The sequence below is a fragment of the Macaca thibetana genome, chromosome 5, assembly GCF_024542745.1.
Source record: "Macaca thibetana thibetana isolate TM-01 chromosome 5, ASM2454274v1, whole genome shotgun sequence".
Taxonomy (NCBI): Eukaryota; Metazoa; Chordata; class Mammalia; order Primates; family Cercopithecidae; genus Macaca; species Macaca thibetana.
The window spans coordinates 184,579,267-184,591,555 of NC_065582.1; the positions used below are offsets into that span (position 1 = coordinate 184,579,267).

The window sequence follows — 12,289 nt, forward strand, 5'->3', positions numbered from 1 at the left end:
CAAGAAAAGCCCCTGCACGTGAGGACAGTGGAGCCTGGGCGGCTCAGGAGCCCGGGGAGCGGGGTGTGAGGCAGTGGGGCCACAGGGTCTGCTTCAGCCAAGGGCTGACCCGGGGATGGGCCCTCCAAAGTGGAGCACGTGGGAATGCGGTGGGTTCCAGCCGGGTGCTGTAGAGGGGCCAGGGCAGCCACCATGGGGTAAGAGATGGGCTAAGGGGCACCAGGCTGGCCACAAGAGCTGGGATTGGCTGCTAGAGAGAACAGGTGTGGGCGGTGGGGGGAAGGGCCAGTGGCTATAGCCTGCAGCCTCCTGAGCCCAAGCCTAGACTCAGCCCAAGCCGCAGGCCCAGGCTTGCTGGTGGCTGCAGCCTGAGCCCCCACCCACCACAGACAACGGCCTGTGGGTTCTAGGAACCAGTGTCTGAGTCATACCCAGCTGCAAGCTGGGGCCTCCAGACACTGGGGCCATCACGCCTCAGGGCAGCACCTGAGAGGAGGACTGCGCTCCTGGTGCGGTCCGGGCAGGAGTGGCCTCCAGCCGGCTTCTCAACTCCCCGTGGCCGTGGTGCCAGAAGCGATGCACATGCCCGCCGTGCTGCCCGGGCCCCAGGGAGGAGCAGGACACAACCCTTGGTGTTAGAAACGCACGGCAGCCTCGGCTCACACAGAAATGAGAAATAGAAAACCATTTTATTCGCATGGTTTACATTTACAGTTTATTAGCTAGTCAACATCAACATGCAAAAATAAGCACTAACTACAAACCTCTACAATATGGTTCTCTGTCAACTACGATGGTTCATTTGTTTTGAAAAGTCATCAGTACTTCTCTCAACTGAACGATTAATTTCTGTAATGGATAGTATTTAGACTCTACAGTTATGGAACCATCCGGCAAGGCCTCTGCAGAAACTTGGTCCCGTGGATTTCCACGTTATACATTCTCAAAGCAGGAAGTAAGGCGGCACACGGAGGGTGTGATATCGAAACTACGCACGTAGGAACACAGCCCCGCGATGTGGTATCGAAACTACGCACGTACGAACACAGTCCCGCGGACACGGCCCGCGAGGCAGGCGGGCGTCCTCGAAGCCAGCCCCTGACGGTGGCGGCGCCAGGCATTTTGGCAGCAGCTCTCGAATGAAGCCGTGAGTGTCCCTTGTGGCGCAGCATCGCGGGTCACTGCAGGTCAGTCCAGTGCCACTGCCACCTTCCCCGGCCGGGCCAGGGCCAACGGAGGTGGTGAAGGACCAGCCCGTTCTCCAAGTCTCATCGTTCACAGAAGGAAAGAAACTGAAAACACAGGGAAATCATGGACTCCTATATTTTAAACGTTCTAAAGTTTCCCTCAGTGTTTAGGTCAGTCTTTAAAGAAAAGTTTCCTTCGAAAGTTGAAAGTACTTTTCAGAAGCATCAAATGGTTGACGTGTTACAAAATCCTACCAATCAAAATGCTGTTTTCAAGTACAAACTTATGAAACCTTATTTTCTCTCTTCCTAAGAGTATTTATCGTTGCTCACTCATCTTTGGTCGCAAGAAACAGAAACGCCGCGGCAGGCTGGAGCGCGAGGCAGGAGGAAGGCGCGGCCTCCCCGCCCGCTGCAGCCTGTCCCCGAGGCGTGCGCTTGGCGACGTGGGGCCTACATGATGTATACCTTCTCGGCTTGTGAGAAGTGGAAGACTTCTTTGGTTCTTGGGCAAACGACTTTATCATCTTGACGGATAGAAAGCAGAGACTGAAAAATAAAACCGGGAATGCGTTAAGGCAAGCGAATACAACGTAAACAGATTTCCATGGAAAATCCCCACAACGAACCACCAGGGAATCACTCATCCTCTCAGGCAAAGCTGCTTCCCAAAGGCACACCTGCCGAAGAAATCCCGGGGCCACCCCGCCTGTCCTTCCTGCCCCTGATCCATTTCGAATGAAGCTAAGGCAGGGTGGGCAAGAGGACAGCCCTGTTCCGATGGCAACGTGTGCCAGCCTGGACCCCCTGCCCTGCCTGCCCCACACAACCCTATTCCGATGGCAGCACGTGCCAGCCTGGCCCCCCTGCCCTGCCCCCCTCACATTGTAGCCGTAGACGTAGCCGTTGGGCAGCATCATGGGCGGGTTGTTCTCGTTCATCACGTCGCCGGAGATCTTGCAGACCAGGCGGGAGTTGGCACAGTGGGCCATGGGCAGGGGCTGCGCCAGCTTGTTCAGGGAGCGGCTGCACACGGGGCAGTCGGGGCTCTTGGAGCTGCCGTCCTCTTTGTAGCACTGTCTGTGCGTCGGGTCAAGGAAGGGTTGGGGACCACCCAGGGTGAGCCGAGCCCCCTGTGGCCACTCTACCCCGGGCTGCATGCCATTCTGGCTATGTGAGCACCGTGCAGACCACATGGGGTGTCCTTCAAGGCAAAGGAAGTGCTGCACTTGACAGCTAAACAGCCCCCTGAGGCCTGGGGGAGACAAGAAGCCCGCACCTTCCCGCCCCGGCCTCCTGCGCCAGGACCACATGCACACAGCGGCTCCGTCGCCCACCACCCTCTCCCCCGCCACGCAACCTCTCCAGGCAGGACAAGAGCCACCCAGCAGGGATGTTCTGCTGGCACCTAGGAACAGGCAGTGGGCAAGCACACCAGCCCTCCCCCTCAGAGTTCCACAAAGGGGACAAGGGAGGGGGCCTGAGTCTCATTCATATCCCAGCACAGCCAGGAATCAGCGCAATCCCGAAACACTCACTGCCTTCTGGGCCTGAGTCAGGTCACACGAGAGACATTCACAGGCGGGGACAGAGTCAATCGCAGGTGAGGGCAGAGTCAGTTGTAGGAGGACAGTCACTCACAGGTGGGGGCAGAGTCAGCCACAGGTGGGGATAAAGTCAGTCACAGGTGAGAGCAGAGTCAGGTGCAAGAGAACAGTCAGGGCAGAGTCAGTCACAGGCAGGGACAGAGTCACAGGCAGGACAGAGTCAGTCACAGGCAGGACAGAGTCAGTCACACACAGGGGCAGAGTCAGTCACAGGTGGGATGGAGTGAATCACAGGCAGGGACGGAGTGAGTCACAGGCAGGGAAGAGTCAGTCGCTGGCTGGGAGAGTCAGTCACAGGCAGGGACAGAGTCAGGCACAGGTAAGGCAGTCATAGGCAAGGACAGAGTCAGTCACAGGCAGGGGCAGCGTCAGTCACAGGCAGGGACAGAGTCAGTCACAGATGAGACAGTCAGAGGCAGGGACAGAGTCAGTCACAGGCAGGAGCGGAGTCAGTCACAGGCGGGGACAGACTCAGTCGCAGGCGTGGGCAGAGTCAGTCACAGGCAGGAGCGGAGTCAGTCACAGGTAGGGACAGACTCAGTTGCAGGCGTGGGCAGAGTCAGTCACAGGCAGGATGGAATCAGTCACAGGCTGGGAGAGTCAGTCACAGGCCGAGGCACAGTCAGTCACAGGCGGGACAGAGTCAGTCACAGGCGAGGACAGAGTCACAGGCAGCATGGAGTCAGTTGCAGGCAGGGACAGACTCAGTCGCAGGCAGGGACAGACTCAGTCGCAGGCAGGGGCAGAGTCTGTCACAGGCAGGAAGAAGTCAGTTGCAGGTGGGACAGTCAGTTACAGGAAGGAATCAGTCAAAGGGGGACAGAGTCAGTCACAGGCAGGGCCACAGTGAGTCGCAGGTGGGGACAGAGTCAGTCGCAGGTGGGACACAGTCAGTCACAGGAAGGAATGAGTCACAGGCAGGACAGAGTCAGTCACAGGTGGGGACAGAGTCAGCCGCAGGCAGGAGCAGTGAGTCACAGGCAGGAACTGAGTGAGTCACAGGTGGGACAGAGTCACAGGCAGGACGGAGTCAGTCACAGGCAGGCGCAGAGTCAGTCGCAGGCGGGGCAGAGTCACAGGCAGACAGAGTCGGTCACAGGCGGGACAGTCAGTCACAGGTGGGACAGAATCAGTCACAGGCGGGGGCCAAGTCAGTCACAGGCAAGGTTCTTGGTAATCACATGGGGAAACTATTCTGAATGGTAATCTCCCAGCCGCCAGAACACATCAGAGTCAGGCTTTTAGATCAATGCTCGGTGCCCATGGCAGCATCTGAGATGACGAGAGAGAGAGAGGAAGGGCGCCACTTCCCAGAGTGAAGGCTGTGCGACGCATCCAAGGCCCCTCAACACGGCCCCACCTCGACCATCTAGACACTGTGCAGGTGCAGCACGCAGAAGCCTGGGTCTGTCTGTGGTGGGAGGACAAGGGTGGCAAGGTGCAGGGTCAGTGTGTTAAAATGTGCAGGGTCAGTGTGTCAAAATGTGACCGAAGACGCGAACCCCAGGCTAAGCCGCACTGTGCACAGGAGGCAGGATACGGTGTCTTGATGGCTGAGAGGCCAGCCTGCAGGGTGAGGGTGAACACAGAGTTGTTTCCCAGCTGGTGTAGTCGGTAGTTGTCGTACCGGAACTGCTGGATCAGCATCCGCCACCGTGCAGGGTCCAGGAGGTCCTGGAAGACAGAGGGCAGAGGGTGCTGGGGATGCTCCCAGGGAAGCTCCTGGGACAGCTTAAAAATGTGGGCCATGGTGGGGCAGGTGCCATCGGCCCACAGCCATCCCCCAATGACCCACACACTCTGTGCTAAGGGTCAGCACAAAGCATAACTCCCTCAAGTGTTGACTGAAACACACAGTGGGGTGAGTGGACTTAACTCTGATTTCAACACGCTGCAGGATGAGTGCTGACTTAACTCTGGTTTAAACATGCTGTAGGGCCAGTGCTGACTTAACTCTCTGATTCCATCACGCTGCAGGATGAGTGCTGACTTAACTGATTTCAACACGCTATAGGGCCAGTGCTGACTTAACTCTCTGATTGCAACACACTGCAAGGCCGGTGCTGACTTAACTCTGATTTCAACATGCTGACGGATGAGTGCTGACTTAACTTTGATTTCAACACACTGCGGGGTGACTGCTGACTTCTCTGATTTCAACATGCTACAGGGCCAGTGCTGACTTAACTCTGATTTCGACATGCTGCAGGATGAGTACTGACTTAACTCTGATTTTACCACACTGACGAATGAGTGCTGACTTAACTGATATCAACACACTGCAGGATGAGTGCTGACTTAACTCTCTGATTTCAACACGCTGTGAGGCCAGTGCTGACTTAACTCTCTGATTTCAACACGATGTGGGACAAGGGCTGACTTAACTCTGATTTCAACACACTGCAGGATGAGTGATGACTTAACTCTCTGATTTTGACATGCTGCAAGGCCAGTGCTGATCTAACTCTGATTTCAACACGCTGAGGGATGAGTGCTGACTTAGCTCTGATGTCAACACGCTGCGGGATGAGTGATGACTTAACTCTCTGATTTTGACATGCTGCAAGGCCAGTGCTGATCTAACTCTGATTTCAACACGCTGAGGGATGAGTGCTGACTTAACTCTGACTTCAACATGCTGCGGGATGAATGCTGACTTAACTCTGATTTCAACACGCTGCAGGGCCAGTGCTGACTTAACGCTGCGATTTCAACACACCGTGGGGCCAGTGCTAACTCTGTGGTTTCAGCACACTGTAGGGCCAGTGCTGACTTAACTCTGTGATTTCAACAAGCTGCGGGGCCGGTGCTGACTTAACTCTGCTGCGCACTGTGACAAAAATGGACTCACAGAGTTGGAAGCACAGCTCAGTGCAGAGGGCACCTCAGAGCATTAGGTGTAAAAACTTACTTTAGAGAAATCATGTATAAAACGGAAAATAGCCAGTCCATGTTAGGTTAAAGCATCACAGAACAGAAAATTAAACCTCATTAATGTCTGTCCCTAAATAACCTCAGGTTTAGACTTGGAGAGAGAGCATGTGTGAGCACAGGAGAGAAAAACCTTTAAATCAACCCAGAAAGGCCGCTCAGCCTCTAGCGCGGGGGGAGACGGCCACACCTGGAGGGAGGGCAGGTGGTCATCAGGGGACGTCACCCGTCAGTCTCCATAAGCTTCTCAGTCTCAGTTTAGGGTAAATGCCACACTTAAATCCAACATTTTGAAAGGCTGCTTTTAATCTCATTTTTATATAAAAATCAAAGTCTACAACAGAGGAAGCCCACAGTCCAGAAGGTCCTCACTGAGAAGGAACAGCTCCTGGCACCCTCACTCCCCAGGACCAGTTGCCTCTGGGGCTCTGGCAGCTTCCGCCATTCTCTGAACAAAACGCTTCCTCCTGTTTCTTGCCTGACCCATGGCAACGGGGCCCATGTTCTTGCCACGAGACATGGTTTTGCCCCCTGAATCTGGCAACTGATGAGCCTTGGGGCTAGTACTGCCTGCCTCCCTCTTTACCGCACTGCAGGGCTGCGTCCGGCGAGAGGTGCACGCTCCACCTGGCCTAGGCCCAAAGTCTCAGCCCCCCGTATGTGTCAGCCTTTCTTGCATTTCTAACAAAATCCTCTCCAGAGCAAGCGACAGAAACAAGGTGCCAACTGACAATCTGGGAAGCTTAGACTCCACCCCCGAAGATCCTCTTGACCTAATGATGGTTTATTACGAGATGTCCCAAACGCCTGAGATCCAGGAGAATTCAGGCTGAGAAAGCTTCCAGCAGCTTTCAGAAGGCAGCAGGTCTAGGTCTGCCCAGGGCTTTGCAGTCCCTACAGGGTGGTGGGTGGGGGCTGCTGGGAAACACCCCTGCCTCTGACAGAGACCGGCGCCAGGCTCAAAGAACAAACTGTCAACTCCAGGAGGTTTCATCCGCTTCCCCCTTTTCCAGGAACTGAAACTGTTCCCAGCGTGATGAGCACAGGGGTGGGCATGGGGGTGAGCACACGGTGGGCATGGGGTGGTTGCAAGGGTGGGTACACAGTGGGCACAGGGGTGGGTGCAGGGGTGGGCACACGGTGGGCATGCGGGTGGGTGCAGGGGTGGGTACACAGTGGGCACGGCGGTGGGTGCAGGGGTGGGCACACGGGCATGGGGGTGGGTGCAGGGGTGGGTACACAGTGGGCATGGGAGTGGGTGCAGGGGTGAGCACACGGGCATGTGAGTGGGTGCAGGGGTGGGTACACAGTGGGCACAGAGGTGGGTGCAGGGGTGGGCACACGGGCATGTGAGGGGGTGCAGGGGTGGGTACACAGTGGGCACAGAGGTGGGTGCAGGGGTGGGCACACGGGCATGTGAGGGGGTGCAGGGGTGGGTACACAGTGGGCATAGAGGTGGGTGCAGGGGTGGGCACACGGTGGGGGCAGGGTGGGTGCAGGGGTGGGCATGGGTGCAGAGCGGAGCCACTCACCCGGGAGCAGCTGGCTGCTGGGTTGGGTCCAGGTCTGAGCACAGGGTGCTGGTTAGTGATGGCAGAACCCCCACCCCTACCCCAGTGACCACGGAGACTTGGAGACTCCAATATGTACAGGTAAAATACAAAACGTCGCACGAGGACCATGGAAACCACAGAAGATGGTGCAGCCTAACACCTGACTCGGGCTGCAGACAAAGGAGAACCAGGGAACAGGGCAAGGAAGCTGGGCCCCGGCTGAACACGCCAGGCTTAAAAGCTTCCTGAACCTTTCTCATTCAACTTTTTTTTTGGAGACAGGGTCCCGCTCTGTCACCCAGGCTGGAGTGCAGTGGCACAGTCTCGGCTCACTGCAGCCTCAACCTTCTGGGCTCAAGTGATCCTCCCACCTCAGCCTCCTGGGTAGCTGGACTACAGGCAGGTGCTACCATGCCCAGCTAATTTACAAAAAAATTTTTTTTGTAGAGACGGGGTGTCACTATGTTGCCCAGGCTGGTCCCAAACTCCTGGGCTCAAGTGATCCTCCCACCTCAGCCTCCCAAAGTGCTGGGATTCCAGGGGTGAGCCGCCACACACAGCCCTGATTCAAAATTCTTATGAGCAAAATGGGAATTGAACAAGAAAAGCCTGTCTTGGCAGGCTGGACAGGCCGTGTGGCTGGGACAGGGCCCTCACGTCCTGCCCCGTGTATGGCAGCAGTTACAGACCAGAGACACACCTTGCATCCCCACCCCATCACGACACCGACCTGCGGACGCAGGTCCTACCTTGTACGGGGAGATGTGCGTGTCGGGCGGGAAGGCCAGCATGCCCATGGCCTGGCGCACCTCGTCCAGCTGGCTCCCTTCTGCTTGGCTGAAGTGCTTTCTCGCGTGTCTAAAAAACAACATTTTGGCACATGTAAGTTTGCGTTTTTATTTTAATTTTTAGAGACAGGGTCTTACTCTGTCACCCAGGCTGGAGTGCAGTGGCACAGTCACAGCTCACTGTAGTCTCGAACTCCCGGGCTCAGGCGATCCTCCCAGGAAGCTGAGACCGCAAATGTGCGGCACCACGCCCAGCTAATGTAAAAAACGTCTTATTAGAGACAGAGTCTCGCTGTGTTGCCCAGGCTGGTCTCCAGCTCCTGGGCTCAAGCCATCTTCGTGCCCCAGCCTCCCAAAGTGCTGGGATTATAGGCATGACCCACTGTACCCGGCCTGCATTCTTAAGTTGAAAAATCTGAGCTAACAGCGTTTATGTCAGAGTCTAGGTACAAAGTAATCGCCTCACTCCAAGCCGACCTGCTGAGTGGGGCTGGGATGGCAGGAGGTGCAGCTCACCTGAGGCTGGAGAAGCAGCTACCAGACACTCCTTCCCCCAGGGACAGGGCACCCAAGCCACACACACAACCCACGGAAAACACCAGAACTGCAAATGGCACCTGCCCCTCAGGCCTCTCCAAAGCGATTCTGGTTTACAAGGAACCCAAACCTTAAGGACTCCCACTGACCCTGGATGCTTGCCTCCGTGGCCCCTATGGCCCCAGTGGACCCAGCGGACCAAGAATGTGTAGTCTGCTCGACTGCAGTCCTTGCTGTTCGGCAGTGACACCCAGCACAACCTTCCAAAGAACAGCCTCCCTCAGCCCACAGGCTGGACTCCCTGCAGATCCGGCCCAGCCCTCTCAGCCCTGAGCCTGCCACACACCACATGCAGCCACAATGTTTCCTGAGCCAACTCTGCAAGATGCACACAGGCCCGCTCCAGGACAGAACCCCACTCCAGTCTGTGGCTAGACAACTAAGAAACCAAAGCAGAACATGACAGGCCCCTTTCGAGCTGATCAAGAGGGCACCTGCTCACCCCAAGGGCCCCCATTCCATGCACCCCCCCACACACAGGGTCACCGTCCCTCTGGCTGTCCTGAGGACCTGCACCCCCATGTCCCGACCCTCACATGGGCCCCTGTGCACCCCACGTCCTCAGCCCTCAAGGCCCCTCCCCCAAAGCGACCCCAATGCACAGCACCTCAAGTCCCACGTATGAGTCAGCCCTGTGCTGTCCAGAACAAGGCATGTACCCAGGAACACGGGGCTGAGGAGGTGCCGGGTGCTCACGGTGGCCTCGGAGAAGAGGCAGTGACTGGCAGAGACTGGAGTTAGTGCAGGAGGTGCCCCCGCAGCCCCTTGATGGATGGCACGGTGACCATGTGGTGGAGGCACCACCAGGGGAGCCTGGGGCAGCAGGGAGCGGGGGGTGCCCAGGCTTGGGACCCAGCCTGGAGAGTCCACACGGCCAACCCCGCAGGACATATGCAGGGACTGGGAGTTGGGGGTGAGTCCACACGGTCGACCCCGCAGGGTGCATGTACAGGGGCTGGGGACGGCCATCCGAGATTCCAGTGCCTGTGCATCTCCCTCCTGGAGTGTGTGGGGGGGTGTGTCTGAGTCCACGAAGAGCCCCACCCAACCCCCTCATTCCATCTCTGGAGACAAGTCACCCTTCGTCCTACGCCAAGACGTGCCCAGAACACGGCCCACCAGGGCTGTTTCATTCAACGGGCATCTCACCTCCTCCCAGAGCTGCTGAAGAGGGAATTTAATCTCTGTGGTTGATATCTATGAGATCTCATTTGCGTGACCTGGTTTACGCATCTTATCTCACTATCAATCAAACCCCAGACGGGTGAGGCGAGACTTCCCTGACCAGGCCCTGGCACCTGGAGACCCACTCCCAAGACGGCCCCAGCAGAGGACGTAGCTCACACCGCGCCTGCCCCCGAGCACCGGGGTGTTGTTTGCCACGCCTGCCCCACTGGGTGCGGAGGCTTCAGCGCAGCACACGTCTGCGTGGGGGAGGAAGGACACGCACTTCCTGGGACCTGCCTGCTCCTCCGTAACAGACGAGGCCGTAGAGGGCACAGCTCTGAGCTCGGCTCCAGACATGATGAGGCGTAGGCCCTGCGAGTCTCCAGGGCAGATTCTACCCAGAGTGGGGTAAACACAGGCAAACAGACCCCACCCAGAGCAGGGGGGACACAGGCAAACAGACCCCACCCAGAGTGGGGCAAACACAGGGAAACAAACCCCACCCAGAGCGGGGGGGACACAGGCAAACAGACCCCACCCAGAGTGGGGAGAACACCAGCAAACAGACCCTTCGCGGAGCCAGCTGCCAGCCAGATGAAGACACCTGTGACAGGAGGGGCTGCAGGGAGGACTCCAGGATGGACACGTTTTGTTCTCAGACTCCTGGGCTGACAGTGGCCGGGGCCCTCAAGGAGACGGAGGCTGACTCGGGATGGAAGCAGGCTGCGGCCGGACAGAGGCCAGAGACACAGGCACCGAGGCTGCACAGAGGAGGCCAGAGCAGAGCAGGAGCCCCTCCTCCTGACAAGGCGCCCCGGCCGTGTCCCCGGAACGCTCACACGCCGCTCTCCATTGGGTTGGGTCCTGAGACCCCCGCTTTAGCCCTCTCAGGCACAGAAGGGCAGTGAGCTCCCCTGCCGCAGGGCCTGGCTCACTTGTGCGTGAAAACGAGGCCTGATCTGCCACCATGCATCCAGGTTGGCATCAGGAGCCAGAGCAGGACCCCGGGCCTCCAGGGCCCACGCAAGGACAGGGTCTCGCAGCAGTTCTGCCGTGCGTTGTGGGGACCACCCTCAGCACCTCATCACGGGACGCCCACTTCTCCGAATCAGCCCTCTGTGGAACACTCGGCCACCCAGCCCGCTGCAGGTGGATATGGAGTCGCGGCCGGGTTTCTGTGGGCACGGACAGGCAGCCCCTCCTGGCAAACACACCTGCTGGGCACTCGCCCAGGAGCTTTGGGCCCGCCCCAAACAGCAACTCAAGCGTCACCGCGAGGCTTGGCTGCTCAGGAACCTCCACAGAAGTGAGTGAGATGACCCAGCACTGAAGGAGCAGCCCTGCCCTGAGACAGGGTGAGCACGACTGGCCGACACCGCCCAGGCCAGGCACCCACTGCTGCCTGACGATGCCCACTCTGGAGAGCCAGTGGGAAGCCAGCGGACAGCCTCTCTTGCTTTGCAGATGCCGTGCACCCTAACTGGGCTGAGCCACAGTGACAGCCAGCATCCCCTCCTCAGGCCTGACTGCCAGGGCGCCGCTGGCCTCAGCACACTGCACAGCACCCTTGTGTTGGAGACAGGCCAGGGACCCCAGAGTGCCCTCGCCACACGCTGTCAACACTCCCCAATGACCCTGAGGGACATTCCCAAGCTCAGGGCACTTGGAGCCACCTGAGGACCACACGTCAGAGACACGCCCAAACTACAGAGGCTGGCGGCACTTTCCTGCGTGGAAAGGGGCTACCGGGAGTCATGTTTTACGCGGATGGTCGGGACGTCAAACTGGTTCCCCTGGCAGCCATGGGGGTCTGGGTGCCCACCTGGGGCCACACTTTGGTGGGGGCCCTGTCAGGCTCCAGGCCTCACTCCCCAAGTCCCATTCAGGAACAGTGGGAGAAGCAGCCACCTGAGTGGGCAGGGGTCAGACTCAAGACCCAGGGGACATCCCAGGACCCAGAACACGACAGGAAGGGCTGGCGGGGGCCGCAGCCAAACATCCTGCCCTCCCTCGATTTGCCGCACGACCGCGATGCCTACCTCACGGCGTCCAGTCTCTTATTCTGCCGGATGAGTTCAATGAACTCCTGGATTCTGAGGCTGAACTCCAGGCAGCTCTGAAGGCAAAGACAAGACGAGGCTTAGACAGCACATCCCACAGAGCCCGGGTGCCCGGGTGCCGCACCCACACGTCCACCAGCAGACCCCACAACCAAAGCTCTGAAACCCTCTCTCACAGGCACCAGGAAGGCAGGGCTGAGGCTGAAGCTGCCACTACAACCTGCGGCTGACTTTCCGGGGGGCACGGGTTCTGAACGTGAGTCCCGCCCCTGCTCCTGCAGCTGCGCTGACTTTCCGGGGACCACGGGTCCTGAACGTGAGTCCCGCCCCTGCTCCTGCAGCTGCGCTGACTTTCCGGGGACCACGGGTTCTGAACGTGAGTCCCGCCCCTGCTCCTGC

General features: G+C 58.2%; 1 protein-coding gene across 2 annotated transcripts in view; it reads right to left on the reverse strand.

The window, feature by feature from the left end:
- Nucleotides 1-670: 670 nt before the first annotated feature.
- Nucleotides 671-12,289, reverse strand: part of MAEA (macrophage erythroblast attacher, E3 ubiquitin ligase) — a 182,014-nt gene continuing 170,395 nt past the window's right edge. For both annotated transcript variants that reach the window (XM_050790740.1, XM_050790741.1), the window contains 5 exons: nucleotides 11,870-11,946; nucleotides 8,028-8,136; nucleotides 4,335-4,468; nucleotides 2,072-2,267; nucleotides 671-1,736 (listed from right to left, as the gene is read on the reverse strand). In XM_050790740.1, the coding sequence (XP_050646697.1) occupies nucleotides 1,641-1,736; nucleotides 2,072-2,267; nucleotides 4,335-4,468; nucleotides 8,028-8,136; nucleotides 11,870-11,946 (612 nt within the window). In that variant the 3' untranslated portion in view covers nucleotides 671-1,640. The remainder of the gene's footprint in view (nucleotides 1,737-2,071; nucleotides 2,268-4,334; nucleotides 4,469-8,027; nucleotides 8,137-11,869; nucleotides 11,947-12,289) is intronic.